General features: G+C 32.3%; 1 protein-coding gene across 1 annotated transcript in view; it reads right to left on the minus strand.

The window, feature by feature from the left end:
- The window catches only part of LOC129216190 (uncharacterized), a 46854-nt gene that overhangs the window by 16765 nt on the left and 8443 nt on the right, over positions 1-21646 (minus strand). The window contains exons 4-11 of the mRNA XM_054850371.1: positions 21045-21229; positions 20834-20944; positions 20643-20717; positions 11783-11833; positions 9416-9462; positions 6156-6290; positions 3888-4059; positions 1425-1471 (exon numbers count right to left, since the gene is read on the minus strand). Of these exons, the coding sequence (XP_054706346.1) occupies positions 1425-1471; positions 3888-4059; positions 6156-6290; positions 9416-9462; positions 11783-11833; positions 20643-20717; positions 20834-20944; positions 21045-21229 (823 nt within the window). The remainder of the gene's footprint in view (positions 1-1424; positions 1472-3887; positions 4060-6155; positions 6291-9415; positions 9463-11782; positions 11834-20642; positions 20718-20833; positions 20945-21044; positions 21230-21646) is intronic.

Below are 21646 nucleotides of genomic sequence, written 5' to 3' on the forward strand. Positions count from 1 at the left end.
ATAATTGTGAGAAGTGTAAAGTAATTTCAACACTTGAACTATCTATAATGGAGTGAATATTTCAACTGATTAGATATTAAGTCATTCTTTCAAAGTATATCATATTTGAATCATAAATTGTTCAATTATTCTTTAGAAAGTTTTCATAACTGTGCATCATTGCTCATCAAGGGACTGTTTTAAATGATTTTCAAGTCAAACGATAAGTTATGGAGTGATATTTTCTATAAATTATTAATTAAACACTGAATATACTAAGAATCAAACAATTTTGAGAATTAAAAGAATGTATGTCCTTCTACCCCAGAATCTGGCGCAGCTGGAACAAAACATAGTTGTAAATAGATTGGATAACACAAAATTAAACTGAATAAAGAATTGATCAATAAAAACATAGTACATAACAGAAGCACAATATAGCAAAAGCACATAGACGTAGAATAACTATTCAGAAACCAAAAATTATAAAAAATTCAAATAAATCACAAATGAATATTGTTAACATTCAAAAGAAATATTACCAGTAATACTATGTATCCAAATTAATTTAAGTATAAAAGGAAACTTTCAGTCAGTTAAAAGCAATAAATGAATCCTAATCATCCAAAAATTCAGAAATATAAGAACAAACCAGGAAAAGAGTCATAGTAAAACAAGGATACCAGAAAAGAAGAGATGGTATAGTTAGAAAAAATAGCAAAAAGAAACATAAAAAGGGGGAAAAAACAAAAATTGTTAAAAGCACATTATAAATTCAAATCAAACAAAAGAGTATATTTTATAACATGGAAGATAAATTGAACAAAGAACCATTACATAAAGACAATACAACTTAATTTGAAAAAATAAACAAAATAATAACTTGCATATTATAAAAACACACATCTTACACATGTTAAGAAATGTGCCAAACATAAAGATTCATAGAGAAAGAATACTTTTGAATAGTATCATTTTACTTAATTTGAAATCAAAGCATTGATTTGAATAAGCAGAAAAACAATCCTTTAATTTCCCCATCCAAGTAATATTCATTTAATTTTAATTCAATGTAAATTATCCAAAAATGTTAGTATCTCAAAATTATCTAAAATTTTATACAGACGAACACCCAGAAAAGTTTTGGGGGTAATAACACCTCATGGATCCCTAGGTTTTTAGCCATGCTGACAATTTTAATACGGTACTCAATACACATATTGTTATGAAACAAGCTAAAAGAAAATTTTGATTGCAACACTTAGCATTAAGAGCTTTTGTCTTACATTAGTTTAGCTTCACTACAACTCCTTGTCTTAAAACTCACAATATTTTGCATTGACAAGGGATTACTTGCAGCCCTAACCTAACTAACACATCAAAAAAATTGACTTTGAATTTGTGTATCAAAATGTTAGATACTAATAAGCACATAAACAACTCACCCAGCCAACATGAGATCTTTTGCACCAGAATCAAAATCTTGCTCAACCTGTTAAAAAAAAGGGGTTTTTCAGTTTATTACTGCATTGTGTGTAGAATCTAATTCTGCAAACAATGTATTTCTATTTAAAAAATTCCATTATAATTATTTACAAGTGTTATAAGGGTGGGAGTGCCAGCTTTTGTATATCCAAGACAAATGTTTTTACACACTCCTGCAAAATAGTGATGTTGTGTTTGGGTTAGTTTGTATGTAGGCAAATCAAATAAAAATGGTAATTTGCCTGTAACACTGCTGTTATTAATAAATCTGAGAAAAAGCTTAGCTAGTAAGCTGGCACAACTGTCTGAAGAAGGGTTTTTGTGGATGCTGTTTCAGTAAACCATGTAGTAATGGGCTGTTTCAGTACACCATGAGTAAGCAAACGGTGCACACGTCTGTTGCGTAACTCATCATTAGAGACGTACCGAGTACTCGGTAATTACTCGGTACTCGACATACTCGGCCAATTTGCCGAGTACTCGGTACTCGGCCAAATTCTGATCAGATACTCGGCCAATACCGAGTAGTTGCAAAAAATTGAATATTGTCCAAGACAGATACCAAAATTTATATTAAAAAAAAGGCAAGCATTATATTCTGCAATAATTTACAATTAAAATTTATAAGTCAAATTTAAATTTTGAGAATAATGAAGTTTGTTATGCTTCAATGATATAAATCTTTCTTTTAATGTCCCCAAAGTTTATTAAACTTGTTTATTAAAAATTATGCAAAAAAAGGCAAGTATAGAAAATATGGAATTTTTATATTAAAAATGGATATTTGATACAAACAAAAATTAGTTATAAAAAATATAAAAATACCTTTGCTTAAAAAATTAAAGGAAATAAAACAATGTTAAAAGCACAGTGTAGGAACACTGCAGATACGTGTTTTGGAAGTTACAAGGAATTCCTTTTTCTATGCACAAAATGGGAGCTCGTGGATTTAAAGGCATCCGACAAAAGTTGGATTTTTTTGTTGAATGTCTTTACCTTCTCTAGCTCACATGTTATGCACTGAAAAAGACATTCCTTGTAAGGGGGGGGGGAACATGTGTCTGCAGTGTTCTTGCACATTTGTTTTATCTCCTTTAAAAAAATATTTATGTTTGGCGGACTAGAACTATAATTGATTGATATACAGTGAAACCCCTCCTAACGGACACCCCTCTTATGCGGACAATTTTTAATTCCCCAGTTCCAATGCAAATAACATTATTAAACCCCTGTCCTGCAGACACCTCTCTATTGCGGACAAAAAAAATTGTCCTGTTAGTGTCCGCATTAGAGGGATTTTACTGTAATTTGTTTTAATTCCAACTTGATTAATCATACCTTTTATTTATTTATTTTTAATTTTAAAAATCATTTTTTGGCAAAATTTTTGACAAACAAAATTGTTTATATAATGCATAATTAAATTTCACCAGGAATTTAATTTTAAAAACTATTATATGGACAAGGAGGTCTATACTACTATTCCAATAAGTTCAAAATTCATCACATGTGTGTCGGTGGTTCTTGTTAAAACATAATTGGTACTTGGTAACTCGGCCAAGTTGTGAAAGGCCGAGTACTCGGTAACTCGGTACTCGGCCGAGTAGTGAAAGGCCGAGTACTCGGTACTCGGCCAAAGTGCTACTCGGTACGTCTCTACTCATCATTATAAAATTTGTAGCTAAGGTGGGCACCAAACTTCCTGAAATTTTGAGATTGCTTCACACACAGCTTGTTGAAGAAACACTTTCATGAACTCAAGTGTTTGAGTGGGTTAAAGTATTTGTGGCAGAAATTGGAGCTGTGCAAAACGAGCATCATGAAAGAGAATGCAGGAAAGCATCACTGCAGTAAACATTGTTGCCATCATTAATATTATTGCAGAAGAACAATAAATGGTTAATGCAATTACTGTCGCTTTTTGGATGAAGCAAAACCTACGTATCCCAACAAGCGAAGTCGGCAACCGATATGTGACATCGTTCCTAAAAATGCACGACCCGCAAACTGCCGCTATAATGAAGGAGAAAGTTATGGAAATTTATTGAGCACTTCTGAGACACCCTCTGTACAGTTTAAGTTTAGATTTATCACCTGTGACAACCATATGTTTGGATCACTCAAACAAGACCTAGGAGGATAGCGGTTTAATAATTATTCAAGGGTAGAAGTGATTGTGTGCAACTGGCTCTGCACTCCCCCCCCTCCCTCCCCTCTTCTTGCTATCATTGATGGCATCAAAAACTTGCCCCAATATATTGTAGAAAATATTTATCAAAGAAAGCAATATAAAAACTGATCGCTTTGTGTATGTAGATTTGGGTTTATGTAATAAAATTTTTAAAAAATATTTTACACTTATATTTGGTTTGTCCTTGTATAAAGTGTGTTGTGTGTGTGCGTAAATGCAAACTGAAACTTACCCGAGATGTATCTTCCACAAAGGCATAACTCAGAGGCAGCATGGAAAGTGATTCAGCAGCTGGGTCGAAAAAGAGGAAGATCTTGCAATTAGACAGCAACATTGGTAAATGCGACATCATTTCTTTTGAGGCAAGAACCTTCTTGGAAAGATTGGGTCCAACCTGAACTTTTCTGCAAAAAAAAAAATCGAGGATATAGCTTTTAGTGCTTGTTTAAACTTAAAATACTCTTTTCAAAGTATAAAATATTGCAACAAGAAGACCCAGTCTGATACAATGCATACCAGATTTCTTGCAGAACATTATTTTCCGTTGATACAAGTAACGAAGTTATGCTTGTTTCGACTGAAGATATTATCAGCCCTGTACAATCACCCCTACAACCTGAAGAAGAATTATTAACTTAGCAGACATAATTTAATAGTTGACTTTTGAAGTAGCTGCAGAAGAAATTGGACTATCGGGATATACTCGAGCAGCTAAAATTTGAAAAGCAATGATATTTAGGAGTGATTAGATGAATTATGTGAATGTTTACAATATAAGGAGCAGGCCAAAAGCATTCTATTAAAACTCTACTTCAGATGTAATGGAAAATTTTTTATTTAATTAAAGATTCAAAAACTATATACCAGATTGAATTATACATACATGTGTAGTAAAATATTACATTATTTTGCTAATAAATATAAATTTGAAAAAAATATTAAAACCCTCATTTCAAAGTTATAAGAGCAAATTAAAATCATAACTTTTATAGCTGGTCCTTTTAACCTGGGAGGATGCACAGGGGTCATTTTATGACCCAAAGCTTCTGCAAATAGTAATTGCCAAAAAAACTAGCCACTGGTACTTCTTATCAGTAGCTGAGTTTGGTCCCAACCTTTCGGTAGCAGTTTGAACGGATTTGGGCATATGTGCTCCACTAAAACAAGTTTGGTCAGTTACTGGGGTCATTAAATGATCATGTGCATTCTACTGTTTGATCTACAGACCAACTATTTTGAATGACTAATATGGTTATTTTGTTTATATCCCTTCAATATTAAAGCTACTTCATATAAATAGTAATACCAATGCTATACGCGAAAGAAATAGGTCGTTTTCGAACACTTTTTGCTGAAATTGAATTAAATAACTGTTTCATCAATGAAGAATATGGAGCTAAAGATTTTTTAGAAGAGAAATTCTTAGACCATGAAAACTTCAGAAAATATGATACAGTTGATAAAGGATGAAAATGAAATTCTTTAAGTAAAATGAATAACTCTGATTTTTTTATTGCAAATTATGATATAAAATGGAGAAATGTGAGACGAGATTGCCTTGAATGTAGCGATTTCTTTTTTCTTTTTTTTTAGTTTTAATAAAAAGAGAAACATTTTTAGCATTAATTCTACAAGTTCATGCATCAAAAATACCAGTTACAGCATTATAGTTTGTTATAAGGTTTGTAAAACTCACATAAAGCATTATTTGCTGTGCGTCTGAACTTGATTTAAAGAACAAAATGTAGAAATGCTTTCATTATTAGTGCAATGTAAAGCTCATTTATAAATCACACTTATGTCTAAAATTCAATTTTAATGTCGAAAATTATATGACAATACAGTTTTACCAGAAACAAGTCAAAAAATAATGTTTTTATTAGCATATGACTGGGTTTTGATCTGGGGTCATTCAATGACCCCCGCACGTCTTAACTTTTGCCCAGGAAGCGCGCATTCTCCCGGGTTAAGAAAATAACGTAAAACAATATATTTCACACTGACAGACAGAGCAAGAGTCTGCAATAGGTATGGCTGCAAATTAAGCCACTTCTCCTCAATTGCTCAATAAAATTGGTCCTTGAAAAATACAGTCAGCCATTTGCCTACATTTCGCTTGCTAAGGTTTTAAACAGGATTTATGTTTAGAATTTTAGTAGGACATCTGATAGTTGTGTTGTAGTTTTTTAATCAGAGTTATGTATTAACATGTTTTAAACACAAAACTGGCAACACATTATTATTCATGTAGCTCGTGTTTTATAAATATTGTAATAATAGAATTTAGAGTCTCTAATAGAGGCACTTCTGCCATGTAGCTAATAAATTACATTACGTCGAGATACATTACTTCTCAGAATTCTTGCATGAATAATTAAGTACTTATTTTAGAAAAAAGAAGTAAATGCTGTTAAAATGGAATTTCAGTCTTTTGGGAAAGGAAAATTTTCATTTAGACAGCCCTTTTGTAATGTTAGAGGGAATCAACAGCAATACTCACTTTGTCGAAAACATTTTCACAAGGCAATGCAAAGATTGACCAACGTCTTCAGCTGTAACTTCTTTATCCGACTCTACAACCGGTATGATATCCACAAAGTGTCGCCGACAATGCCTCGCCAAATCAAGCAGAGCCCTGTAAAATACCAAAAAAGATGAACAGTGAAAAATGCAAGGTCTGGAATGATTTAAATCAAATGATTACTTACAATCTCTCTTTAATCATATTTTTTATTATGTAGGGGAGAGTGTTGTACCTTGGGACGTTTGTACTTTGGGACTAGGGTTTCCAATTGCAAAATCCCGATCCTGATTCTTGTATGGTATTAAGCGGGATTAATCCCACGGGATTGAGAGCCAAAATCCGCAAAAAATTTCCATGCAAACATTTTTCACTATTTTCACAAGCAGGGATGGCATTTCAGCATTTCATTTGGGGGATCGAACTTCTCAAATATGTATTACCACAGTGCAGTCACAAACACCCATTAGCTAACAGGAAGTGGTCATAAAATCAGTTTAATATGAATAAAAATTAGTATTTAGAAACAATTAAAATTTTGATTCACTTTCTAATAAGTTATCATACGAAACATCTCGATACTAAAGTTATAATACCTTTTGGGAAAGTTTTAATGCATGATTTTTGGATGTCGGAAGAGTGGGAAATCGTGTTGCTAAATCTATCAGTGCCCAGTGTTATGCAGTTTTGCCAGTACAGCTAAGTAGAAAAGATGGTGAAAAAGCTCATGCCTTTTAGCATGTATGACTTCGTTTGAATTTTTTGCCCATTGTGCTTCGAAAATAATTCTTTAACCTCCTAAAACACAAAAAAAATCGTTCTCTACTAGCTGAGCTGATTGGAATAGTTAAAAAATAATTGAAGTAGCAAAGTTTTGTATGAAAACATTTTTTATACCTTGCTCTTCAAAATCACCCAGGCAACTTCAAAAATTGTGAAGGGCTTAATTTTTCATCATTGAATAATCTAGTCTTGTCGGAACTCTCAGCTTCAATGAGATGTCATCTGCCTCCACCTGTTATTCAGTACTCCAGAATGACGAGTCCATAACATGGGCGAAACTGCAGTCTCTGGATGTGATAATCGGTATTGTCGGTATATTGCGTTTAATTTTTCTTGCCTCATGCTAAAAATTTTAGTCATGATTGAAACATTTAATTTTGTTTTCAAAATCCAATCGAGATAATATAGAGCAAACCATATGGAAAAATATTTATCATCAAATCTTGTGTTAATTTCAATCGAAACTGAATCTATTATTTCATACAAAATATGAAAAAAATCAACGTTTGACATGTGGGTTATGGTTTTTTTTTTTTTTCACTTTTTTAAAATTGGCTCGAAGGAAGAATTGTTTTGAAGAGTTTTACCCTTGACTGAAATATACATCTATATAAAATCTATTTTCAGTTTCAATTGTAGATCGAACTATGGTAGTATGTACGCACAGATCAATTGTAGATTGAACTGTGGCTTGAATAGTCCAAAAATTAAGGGTAGCAGATTGAAGATGCTTTGATAAAGTAAAGCATTTTTCAAAAACTTTCCTCAATACAAATTGAATAAAAATTCAAAAAGGTGATACATGCTAAAAGGGCATGAGCTTTTTCACAATTGAAAGAATCGTTTTGCAGTAATTCTTCCAGTCATCAAATCATTTTGAAGTTATGAAGAAATGTTTTTATGGTTTTAACTCTTGAAGACCACCTTGTGTCACTCCGAGATTGCATAATTATAGAGCCTCATAAAAGGTATTTGTTGATACTTTTTTTTATTATTATTCAGCAATCACATGCATTTTTAAGAAGTTTCCATGCAAGCATATAATGCATTGAGCAGCTGAGACGTGTTTCTAGCAGAAGAAAGCGATGAACAATCATTGAATAAATATACACTTAAAAAATGAGCGTAAAAGTGAATGTAAAATACCAAGGAATTTTCTTGTGAAAACCTTGCAGCCACACCACTTTGTACAAGCCTCTCATATTTGACAGACCATCGTTACACTGGGCACACAAGTATGAAATATTTAACCTATATGAGGAAATGTCTTCTTTAGTCAAAATTAACCATGGTTCTCGATCAGCTTTCTATGTTCTGAAAAGGCCAGAAAATACTTCATGAATTTCTAAGTCGTCATCCAAATAACGAAAAACACTTTTTCTAGTCTGGAAATGTGTCGAGTTTCATCAAATAGTTACTGAGAACCAGCAAGATTTTTTTTATTGAACATTGACTTCCGACTTACATAAACTGAATTCACCCATTTTCTATCATTCTAGTCAAAAAATTTGGGGGTGCGACCACCCGCTCTAAACACCCCTATTTGCCACCCCTGTTCACAAGTTTGAATCACCTTCATTGTATATCTGCATGAAGAGCAAGAAAAACTCTGTGCCTCATATGATGAATGGTGGATTTATCGTTTAAGAACAAAATAAACATTGAGTAAAGTGAGCTAAGGTAATTGCATATCCTAATTTTCAAAGATCCGTTTCAGGAGGATACTGCTCTGTTAAAAAATCTTGCACATTTACCAAATTTTTAAGGTTTATTTTCAGGTCTCTTAAGGTTTTCAAGCATATATTATGGCAATTAAACCACAAGCAGAAGCTTTAAGATCTCTTTTAAGGCACTTTTAAAGATCGCACTTGCCCCAGTGCAGCGATAAGTATGCAAAAATTGAAGCCACATGCTGGGTGGTTACAAGAAATTCCTTGTTCAATGCAAAGAAAAAAGTGAGTTTATGGATGCAAACACATCTTACAAAAGAACAAAGTCTGCCTTTTTTTTAAGAGTTTGTGCTTTTTATGTTTAACGCTGTTGCTTATACTTACACATTTTAGCAAAGGTATGTTTATTTCTTATGTTTGCTTTAAATGGCTTACAGCTTTTTACTTTTAAGTGGTGATTAGTTCCTTCCTTGATTTTTGATAGGTTAATTTTAGACTTCATGTCAACCCCACCTTTGGGTATACAACCCTGCAATTTGTTTTTTTCACAAGTTTGCAGAACTTACACAAGTTTTTTTCTTAATGGAGAAAATTTGAGTGGTCTCAAAACAATTACATGGAAGATTTATCCTACCTCACTACTTTATTTAACTAAAAATGCTTACCACTGAGGATGAGTTTTGATTTTCTTACTACAAATAATAGACAATTAGATTTTTGTTCCTTTTGAAATTGGACATTAGTTCTGTCAGCATCTGATTCTTACTGCACTAATAGGATACTTACCGATTTGAGAAAGGAAAGCCACTCTCCAGATTGTAACAACAGTGAAGCTGGAAAAAAAAAATAAGAAAATCAGAATATGTTTAAGACATACATTATTGCATGAGCGCCCATATGAGGGGGGGCAAGTGGGGGAGTGGGGCTCAAGGGCTCCCCCCCCTTAGAAATTAGAACTTCCTTGCTTTTAGAACTTTTTTCTTTGCAAAAATGTAAAAACATTTTCTCTCCAGCCATTAATGAATAAGTCATTAACAATTTCAAATTTGAATAGCTCTAATCTGTACTGAAATCAGTTTCGATGGGGAAAATACCATGCTAAACCATGGGGAAAGTATCTGAGCCCCTCCCCCCCCCCCTTAAAATTTTGCATATGGAAGCCCATGCATTATTATCAAATCTGTACACAGCAAGAAAGGGAAAAAAACCATACCTTGTCGACAAAAGTCAGAGACAAGATAACCATGGTTTTCATTATTTACGTGACAAAATAGAAATGTGTTAGTTTTGCTTGCATGATTCTCCATGTTACTTGTTACTTGCCATATAAGTAACAGCTTACCATCATTTGCTCAAGTCGATTCAAAAACTAATACTATTAAAAAGCGAGTATCAATCTATGCTGCTAGCTATCTATGTCAGCCTAACTTCTTCCGAACGCTAGAGAATTGACGATCAAACCAGCTATCCATTGATTCATAATTTTCCTGTTATGTTTAGCAAGATTTCGTTTTTCTACAACTTTAACTAAGAGATACTAATTAACACATAAATTTTTGGCAATGTTTCATTCGCTTCAAAATTACCAATTGTCTGTTGCTAAAATCTTGCTATTAAGTTGCTTTTAAGAAAACGGAACTACAAAATACTTGACCTTGATGCAATAGTTCATGGTTGAAGAGAGAAGTTCGACACTGTGCATGGAAAAATGGAATTAATATACTGTTGATTCAGGGATGCCCAAGTAGAGGAGTCATGACGAAGGATGGGCCATTGAAATTTTCCGGGGATCTTTTAACAATACTTTCCTTCTTAAGGGGGGGGGGTGATATTTAAGGGGGTGCACCATTGTTCTTAAAAGGGATGGGCATCCCTATGCTGATTGATTAATGTTAACCGCAGAGGTCATGGAGCAGACTATGCTATTGAAATGTTCAACGGGGGTGTTTTAAGGGGTATTTTTCCCCTTTATGGAAGGCAGAGCAATAAAACTTGCATGATTCTTGAGTATAATAAATTAGAGATGAATTTATGAGCAGAGATGATAATTATTTTTCAATATCAGAGAGAAAATTAGCAAAATATATCCGTTTTTGGTGCAGTAATTATACAGGTAATTCACTACTTCAGCAAGTTGTACACACACATTGTATGTCATGCAATGCTTAGCTCTATTGCAGGTTATAGTTGAATATCTCCTTAGTTTTGGTTCAGAAACAGTTGACATGCATTCTGGTACCGACAAGGGAACAGTATAAACTTGTTTTCAAAGAAAAAATGGCATAATTCTCAGTCATTGACTAAGCAACACTTATGAGACTTTCTGGTACTCATTGGTAATTTTCTTAAATAGTGTTAGTTTTAAATTCTTATGACAAGTTTGATGTCCAAGTGTGAAGAAGTCTGAATTTAGTTCTAATATTTAAAAACGAGCATGGATATTTTCTGGTTTCTGTCTGATACACTGAGATTTACAAATGTTTTAAAAATTAGAGCCGCATCATTATATTTGGCGCTCTCGACATATATAAGAACCAAGTTTCAATTTTTTTCTGGGAGAAAAAAGTTTATACCATCCTTCCATGAGTGACAATGGGCATAGCCAGATAAGGGCAGGGAGAGGCAACCGCCTCTTCTGACTGACTCCCACGCTGTCTCCAAATGTATCCAAAGACAATTTTAAATTGCAGTTTTAGGACTTCAATTTCAAAAAATGTCCATAGCCACTTTTTTAAGCCCTTTTCCAGCCACGTTATAAAATGCTATTTTAAGGGAAGAGGGGGATTATCATTTCAAAATAATTTTTCCGAGGTCCACACAGGGGAAGGGGCAACTAAAAACCACTATCTTGTTGCTCCTATGTTTGCCTCCCCCTAACTGGAATCCTGACTACGCCCATGTGAGTGCCTCAAATCCATGTAGTTGTCTGGCTGAATATATTTTGAAAAAAAAATTTTTTTTTTTGCAAAAGGCCAGGTGGAAAAAATAACTTCCACTAAGACACCAACAACACTTCTGCAAAGTGCACTTTTCTGATGCTGAAAGGGATAAAATTATGACAAATGTTCAAAAACAAAACAAAAAGTAAGGCATATATTGAGCACTAAATCACAATGATTTATCTGCCGCATCTCACTGAGCAAAAACACTTACTTGCCTTAATTTCAATAAAGACATGACCTTTATGTAGCCCTTTAATGTTTCCTGGGAACAGAAAGAAATCAGTTTTAGATTTTTATACAAAAATGTTCATTTAGCTCTAGAAAATGTTTGATACTTTCTAGGAATTTTGCACTTTTATGTTAACAAAAGCAATACACAAAAAATATGCTTTTTAATTTAAAATTCAGAAATACTGCATAAAATTTCGAAAAACTTGGAAACTGATCGCTTTGAATATAAAAATTTCTTTGAAAACTATTTTTCAGTAACATATAGATATATACCAGTTTATATGACTGAAGTTAATTCTAAACATTTTTTATTTAACAAAGCTGCTGATTCAATAAAGCAAAATTATTTGAATTCAATTTAAGTCAAACAAGAAGACATATCCTTAAAAGTATCCATTTGTTAAAAGTCTTTATTCTTTGATTATTAAAAAAAAAAAAAAAAAACAGTATGGAAAAGCAATTACAAAATTCAAACTTTAATTCAATTGTACTTTGAAAAGATTACCTATTGTTGATTGCTTAGAAGGGGCTGTAATTAATTTGAAAACCTTTTTATCAATGTCATAAGTAGAGAAGCGTCGAATACGATATTTTGCCAATTACCGAATTTGCTTAAAATTCGAACCAAATATTTGGTCGAATACCAAATGCTTCATTAAAAAACTTTAACTGTAATATTTGAATTTTAACCAACCTGAAAGAGAAAATTTTTATCTATTTTGGAAAATACAAATGTATTTCCATTTAACATGTGAAATTCATTTACATTATATATAAATATAATTATTAATTTTAAATAAATCATTCTAAAATCAAGAACAAATTTGTTTAGTAAACGACTAATTTGGTTTATGTTTGTCTGCAACTCTGCATACACAGATAATTAATTTATTTCCGCATGATTTGATAACTGTTAATCAGGATAACATGTTGTGCCATAAATAAAGAATCTTGCAGTTACCTTCTACACAAATACAAAATGCAAGTCGCCGAAAATATCTTTAAATTACAATCTCTTTTAGTGAATTTCTTGTACCTTAGTCTCTGCGGTAATTGATAAAGAATCTTCAAACTTTTTATCAGAATGATTTTTTTTAATTAGGTTTTATAGTTACTAATAAATTAATTAATTGGTTAATAAATAAAAGGAACTCTTCTGTAACTTTAATTTATGAAAAAATAAAATATATTTGTTTGCCAATCATGGTGGTAACAAAATCCTGGAAAAAAAGTTCCCTGATAATTACCTGATTTAGCTCCAAAAATTTCCCTGATTTTATAACTGTGGCAAGCAGTAGATTTTAGTTTGAAAAGTATGAGGAAAAACAGCAGATTTTTACATCAGAAAACAAGAAAGAAAACAGTAAGATTAACATTCAAAATTGGAAGACTAAGCTTTATTAATTGAATTTTGACTGGTTCATCATTTAACTTGTGATATTTCAAAAATTGCACTCAAAATAATTAGAAAATTTCAGTTAAACATTTCTGGATTGAGGTTTTAATGAAAATAAACAACTTTTATTTACAAGCTTTGAAAAGAAATATCAGGGGAAACTTCAGAGGTTTGGTGGTTAAAAATTATATTTTTCCCTGACATTTTGAGACATTTTAAAAATATCATGATAATCCCCTGATTTTTTCCAGAAATTAAAATTTCCCTGAGAATTCCCTGACTTTCAGGTTTTCCAGTTTGTGTTACCACCATGCCAATTATCGAGCATTTAAATTTGTTTACTATTCAGTAGCTGAATATTGAAGTATTTGGCAGAACCAAATGTTTAATTTGTCCACCGAATATGCAGCATACTGAATACCAACTAAATGTTCGGGGCATCTTTAGTCATATGTTTCTGAAAATGTTACATCTTTATTTGTAACATATTATTAACTTACATTAGCATTCTCACAAAGATAAAACACCACAACATGAGCTGCATTTCCATGAAATGAATATCATTTTACATGAAAAGTTTTTAGTGTTAACTGAAAAGAGGCCCTGGTCTAATTTCTTTGACAATAAAAAATTTTAAGGTTTATTCTCAAGCTACATGGTAAAGTTGTGCTGTACAAAATTTTTATGTGATAATAACTGATAATTCTGCTACAAAATTAATAAATTTCAAATACAAATTTGATAAAAGAATGAAATAGTCATTTTTATTTTTTCCAATACTAGGGGGCTACGCAACCTGCTTGCTGACGCTCACCAACCCCCGAAGTTTGCTTCTCAATCTTATTTGATTTGCACAGATTCAAATCGTCAATTGAAAAAAAAATAGTAAAAATGCATTATGAGTTTCCCTTGGAACAAAAAGCACCCTTTCCACGGGTTTCAAAATAACTTGTACCAACTTGCACAGCCGTGAAGGCTAAGGGTCTCATGAGCATATCATAGCTGCCAACCTCAAGATAAAAAAAATAGGAGCACTTAAGGGAAAAAATAGGAGCAATGAGGGTTAAAATAGGAGCACCAAATCGTGGCCTGTGCTAAACCTTCCTTCTGTATTGTAAGCTTCTATCTAAGCACCATTACAATGCGTTTCTGAATTTTCATGTTAGATTTTCAACAAAACTACAACCAAGTTCAAAATACAATTATTTTACATTAAAAAAGCATCATTACGTAGGTACATATTGAAAAATAAAAAAAACATGATTACTGTTTGATTTAATAAAACTGCAACCCTTTAAAATATTATTTTATATATATCCGACATCTATTGAAAATGCATTGCATAAGAACATATTCAAGATTTAAAATAAAAAAAAAATAATAATAATAATAAAACACAATTACTTCTTATATTTGGAAGTAAAGCAACTTCATAGTAAAGATCAAGACTCGGAAATCTTCTAAGTGGCCAGTGGCCACTAGACTCCAAAAACTTAGTGGCCACCACTGTCGCTAAGTTTTGAAACACAAACTGGAGGGGGGATGGGGCAGTTATTACAACTTTCATTTAAAAAATAGATGAATAGGACTTCGCACATTCTAAAATAAAGTTATTCAATACTTTTTTTGTACATGGAAAATTCAAGTTAAAATGCGTTTCTGATTTATTAAAATAAAAAATAAATAAATAAATAAATGAGAAGTCAGCGGAAACCTTCATTTTAGATGAAATAGTTTCAGCTTATAACAAAGCCTCCGAGGCAAAAAGGATCAAATACAGATAAAATTTCCCTTTCAAAAAAATAATTAAAAAAAAAAGAAAAGAAAAACTAACTTTTTGCCTTTTGTTATTTTCAATAGTTTGCATTGAGACAAACAACCAATTCTGTTTTTGGAAACTTAGGCTATTAATAGTCTTGTCTACTTCCATCTTGCAAATGACCAAACATGGTAACAATGCGAAAAATTTAAGATGATAGATTTTTGAATTTGTTGCATTAAAAGTAATTATAAATAATTAATAATCCGCAAAAAACAAAAATTTAGATGAAATAGACAGTTTTTAGCCACATTAGCGTCTAAACCAATGAGGATAAAATAATATTCTGAAGAAAAAAATTTTGCATTTTTGAGGAAAAAAATTAAGAATTTTCCGGAAAAAAAAAAAAAAAAGAAGAAGCCCATTTTGCATTATTTTCAATAGTTTGCATTGCAATAAACATCTAATTCCGATTTTGAAAACTTGGCCACTTTAAGAGTCTTGTGTACTTAAATCTCGCAAATGACCAAATATGGCGACTAAGTCAAAAATTCAGATATAAAATTTTGAATTTGTTGCATGAAAATATCTTTAAAATAAAAAATCCCCATGAAACTACAATTTAATTGAAAATTTTTAGCACACCCGTGTCCAAAGCAGTTGGGTTAAGACGAAACTTTAAATAGTATAATTGTCTTCATTTCTCAATAAAATTATTTAAAATAACCTAAAAAAAAAACATTTTGTAGCATATTTTGCTTATTTTCACTAGTTTGCAGTTAAAAGAAACCCCAATTTTGCTTTGTCTTTGAAAACGAAAACACTTAGGCATCGCCTACTTCCATCTTATGAATGACCAAACATGGCGGCTACGTTCTGCACGTAGCTAAAATGCTCGATGAAAAAACGATGTTCTCCGCTCCACTCAGTGTTGATCCTGATATTAATGCTTCCAGAGCATCAAATTACCTCCTCTTTTGTTGAGTTTGTGCACAATTCCTACCTTCCAGGACAGGGAAATTTCTTCTTTTTCCTTAGAAATCGAAAAGTGTACAAGCAAAGTCAAAAAAACGGAGTTTTTTGGAATAAATCGGATTTTCGGAGTACGCAATAAAAATCGGAGAAACTCCGGGAAAAACGGAGCACTTGGCAGCTATGAGCATTGCAAAACTGCAGTTTTGTACGTTAAGGTCCCTGTATATATGAACAAGCTGACGCATCAGCTTAAGATCAGCCATTTTGGATTGGAGCGTGTGTTTGAGTAGATGTCTTTTCTGGCGAATTCTCGCGTTTGGTGATTGTTCACTGGGAGTGATTATTAGCTGCACACATGAATTGTTTATTAAATAAAATATTATTTACCGCAAATTTGGCAAAACAGGAAACTTTGCTGTGGTAACCCAGCTCCTCAACAATGAAAAATCCGATCCGAAAAGGCTAAACTTAAGCTGATGCATCAGTCTATCTATATAGCTGCTCTATTGTATGTTTGAAAAGTTGCTTTCATATTTGTGATCTCCAGGGTTTGAAAATATCCAATATTTTGATATATATCTGATATTTTGATACGTATCGATATTTTCAATCAGCAAAAATTGAAGTGTTCAAAATAGTAAATGCATCCTCAAATCACTCTTTATTATCTTATATTATTATTATTACAATATGTAGACTTAAAATTAAGTTTTCTTTAATTATTTATTCCTAATATTTCACTTTATATTTTTGTAAATTTTAACGGAGTTAATTTTTACTCATTTGTGTTCTGTTAGCTAATTTTACGCAGTTATATGATTCAGAAATAAAAATATATACATCTGTCGCTGCACAGTCATAAGACATTTATTTTTTTCTAACCAACATGTAATATTTAATTTAGCACTTTTAACATGCATAATAATAGCAACATTACTGATAATTGAATGATCATAAAATAAAAAAGAATACTTTGCTGCATTAATGATGTATTAATACTCGTAAAAAGGTAGTACATAACTTTTTGGTTATTTTTAATAATAAATGAACAATATTACTATGAATAATGCAATTTTTATATTGATGATACAGTAGTTGAAAAAATAAACATCGAAAATATCAAAATATCTTATTTTCAAAATAAATATTGGATATACAGGGTGGTTATAATTAAAGTTACGCTGTTTAGACCCCTCTAGTAAACGTTCTACACATCAGATTTCGATGAAACTTGGAATATAGATTATATAGACCATGGATAGCAGGATTATGCAATAAAAGAAAATTAGTTCAAAACTCTACCATCAGGGTAGCAAAGGGCGCATGAATTAAATAAGACGGAGACTGTGTCATAAAAACCGATTTTGTTACAGAATTTGTTCAATTTGCATTCCATCTGCGTCAATCATGTATTCAAAACGTGTTATAGCGTGAGCCACAGTTGCACGAAGGGTTTCCCTCTAAATAGCATGAACATGACGCCTTATGCTGTCCTTTAATTCAGGCACTTCCCGTGGTATGCTTCCACCATAGACCCGATCTTTCAGGAAGCCCCACAGCCAGAAGTCACACAGATTTAGGTCCGGCGATCGCTGGGGCCCAGCTGTAGAAAAGTATCTGAGACCTGTGACGGAACACCTTTTAGGACCTTGGAGTGGGGTCTCCTCGAAGAAATAGGGACCGAGGATGAAATCACCGGTGAAACCACACCATACGGTAATCTAATCGGGATGCAGTAACTGTTCATACACAACATTGTTGTTGCTGGATGTTTTACGTGTAGAGCGCCCCCTATTGTCCATTTTTGAATTTTTTTTTTTAATTGTATAATCCTGCTCCCCATGGTCTATATAATCTATATTCCACATTTCATCGAAATCTGATGTGTAGAACCGTCACTAGAGGGGTCTAAACAGGGTAACTTTAATTATAACCACCCTGTATATTGTGATATATATCATGATTTATACAGGGTGGCAACAGGAACTGTGAAAAAAAGTTCCCTGACTTTTCCCTGATTTCCCTGATAAAGTTCACCAAATTTCCCTGATTTACGTTACCAATGATAATGGTTTCCTTTCTTTGCTCTAATTGAAATCTCTTGTACTCGTATGTTTGTATAAAATTCAGTATTTTAAACGTTTTAAGTTGTGTAAAGTTGTTGAACAAGAGATATATTTTAAAAAGATGCTACTTTTTTAACAAAATGGTTAATAAAAAACATCAAGACAATGTTTTTTGGAAAAAAAAAAACTACAACACAGTATATTAAATTTTTCTACATGGAAAGATTATAGAAAATTTAAAAAAAAATACTTTACTTCCAGAAACCACTTTGCATAAGAATTTTAAGAAACTATTAAACACACCCTTAAAAACATATGTGTATTTATGGTAGAATTAAAAGTAATTGAAATTATTTTGAACTAAATTTTTCAAACAGTTGTAATAATTGTTGCAAGAATTACAAGTACTAGTGAAAGAATAGAAGTAATGTATTTATTCTTATATAACTAATTGACATATTTATGCAAAACAGATGCAACCTTTTGACATCCATTCACAGGGAGCTTTTCTTTAATCAAGAACATAGGTTTTAATGAATGAATACAGCATTTTAAACAATAAAAAAATTAAGATATTTACTTAAGTACACAAGTTAACTCTATTTCAAATGATTTCAGTATGTAACAAAAAAAATCTTGGATTGCTTTTGTAACAAACAACTTTGAAATGCAAGAAAAAAAAAAAGCAATTAGTTAGTTTCAAAATATATAAAAGAAGAAAACAACTTGGCTATAAAATAAAAGAATCAGTTAAGTCTGAAGAAAAGAAAACTATAATCTGCGGCGACAGCAAATAGTAAAAACGGCAAAAAACAAAGTTTTTTTTATTGAAAGTTCAATTTTAGCAATTAAATTAAAAACGTGAAGTAATAACTTTTAAGCTTTCATCAGTATTAATTCAAAAACCAAAGATTTCTTCTTGAAATCATGATTACAGTACGCTAATCACTTCGAAACAATGGGAATAAAAGGCAAAGGAGCTAAGGCATTAATGAAGGCTTCCTCTTTGCCTGTATGGTTGTTTATTTTACGTCGCATTGAAAGTGTGAAAAGAAATTTCAAGCTAGGTAAAATAAACAACCTAACAGACACAGAAGCAATCTTCGGAAGTTCATCCTGTGGTAAATAAGCAAGATTCAATACATTGACGTTGAGGGGAAAAAATGCACAAATATGCGGCAGTGTATAATCGCACTTCATTAATTTTACTTTTTTTTTCTTTTTTGAACAAATAATTGGCGGAAAATGCGTAGGGAATTAGGATACTTAATTTTGTAAAGCAAAAAAAAAAAATTTTTTTTTTCTTCATAAAATCAATTTTTTCCCTGATTTTTTTGTTATTTTTTCGAAATTCCCTGATATTTTCCCTGACTTTTCCATGATTAATAAAGTTCCCGGACTTTTCCCTGATCTCCCTGATCTGTCGCCACCCTGTTATATCGACTGATATATATCGGCGATCCCGGTGGTCTCTAGTAATATATTTTGCTTTATAGCTCGGGGCTTGAATTGAGTTGAGCCTAAGATTTTCCGTTAAAATAAAAAGCCTTAAAATTTGCGAATGAGAAAGAAGAAACAAATCTAAAAGACCTAATTATGGCAACGCCAAATAAAACATCAATAATTTGAGTGGAGATGAGATTTTTGACTTTGATTAAAACGGTTTCTAACTTTTTTTCTTTTGAGATAGAAGCTTCATTTTTCGACCATGGGTCGAGTTAGATCTGGAGTAAAAAAGTCGCTCCCAGAGGTGTCAAAAAGAAAATTGTGGGAGAATGACTTAACTTTTACTGATAGATTTTATGAAGAAAATAGTGCCTAAATTTCAGTTAAGCCTAAAAAAATTCAGCTAAAATCACAAATAACTCCGGCCATAATTAAGTTAGAGCATTGAAACAAATTGTGTCAAAGGCGGAAAATTCCACCCTTTCCAACGATACATAATATTAATATGTGCAAGTAATTTTCACCCCTTTGATAGGTAATTTACGCGAAATCTGAGCTTAAAAAATTAATTATAAAAAAAACTAATTTGAAATTTTAAAACCAAAACCCCAGGTGCAAACCTCTGGGGCTGGAAGTAATTTTGTACAAAATTTCAAGGCTGTAGGTGCTATGGAGTCTCCTGGACGCAAGCTCGCCACAGACTTCCTCTCACAATTTCTTTGACCTTACTTTTGTTCAATATAAAGAGATACATTACTACCGTATTACCTCGGAGTAGCCGGCATGGCATCATTTCAAATATTTACTTTAAAAATTAAATAATCAATTAAAAAGTGTAATGCAACCCTTTGCATTTGCTTCATAAAGCATTTAAACACAATGCGGAATAAAGTGAAATAAATACCTTTGGGCTTGAAAAATAAAATAAGAAATAACAATGTATAATAGCACAAATTAAATCTGTAATGTGTGCTATTATACGTTATTATTTCTTATTTTACAATGTGTAACAATATATTTATGTGATATTTGATATCAATCAATCTTGTACCATTACATGCATTCAAAATGGAAGGATGGATAATTTTGTTGACAGTTTAGGGGGGGAGGCAGTGATGACCCCACATGACCCTCCCTTTGTATCTGCCCCAAGTGCACACATCAGTAAGTTTTCAGATTGTATTTACTTGGGACGTACCAAGTCAGGCTTCCTAGCAGCAGGAGAGAAGTCAAGGAGAACGGCCCGGTGCTGCAACTGAGGCCAATCATGTATCTGAAAACATAATTTCCATTATTTAATTACGAAGCATACATCAAAGAGGATCAAACAAGGAAAGAAGTTTCAAGCTCTTGAGACTAAAGTATTGCTCGTAAAACTATGAAACTCACATAGAGTGCAGGCACACAGATTTCTCCATCTTCATTATACAGGGAAAACAGCTGCCCTAGAGTACAGAGGGCATAGTGCAGTCCGATGACATCGGGAGAGAGAATACGGATCTAACGTAAAAAGGTTGATGCAATACATTTATTCAATATGCCAATAAACCTATTATAATTGAATAAGATCAGATTAAAAACAATATTATGGGGCACTCACCCGCTTATCTTTAATGATCAACTTATAGCTTTCAAATCTGGCATGGGACCCTGGTGAAAGATGGCAGAATATTATACCACTCTCGGTAGCTTCTGGACAGACGACATCTTCCACTACACACCCCACACCGTTCGACGCAAAGTTCTCCTGATGAACATCCCAGATGTCAAGAGATGCATGAAGAGCTGAAATCAAAACATAGTTATGAAGATTAATTTGAAGCAAATTTACATTGGAAAAAAAATTATAATTATGGTTGCTGGAAAATACTCATTGCAGAGTCGGCATTTGTGTAAAGCATGAGCTGAAATTCTACTTGAATAATTACAAATACTTCTCAAATTAACTCTGTTAAAAATTTATTCAATTAAAATAATAAAACACTATTACACCTTATATAAACTTTAAAACATGCCATCCCGTCATTTCGTTACAAATTACACTTACGTGCACCTACCCACGAGTAGCATGAAAAGAAAAGATTAAAGAACAGAATAATCACTTCATTGAAGTTTTATACCTGGATCGCTACTGAGACTGCTCAGTTACATGCAAATCAAAATGTCTTTCTTCTTCGATTTAGAAGTGAAAAAAACAGTTAG

The sequence above is a fragment of the Uloborus diversus genome, chromosome 2 (assembly GCF_026930045.1).
Source record: "Uloborus diversus isolate 005 chromosome 2, Udiv.v.3.1, whole genome shotgun sequence".
NCBI lineage: Eukaryota > Metazoa > Arthropoda > Arachnida > Araneae > Uloboridae > Uloborus > Uloborus diversus.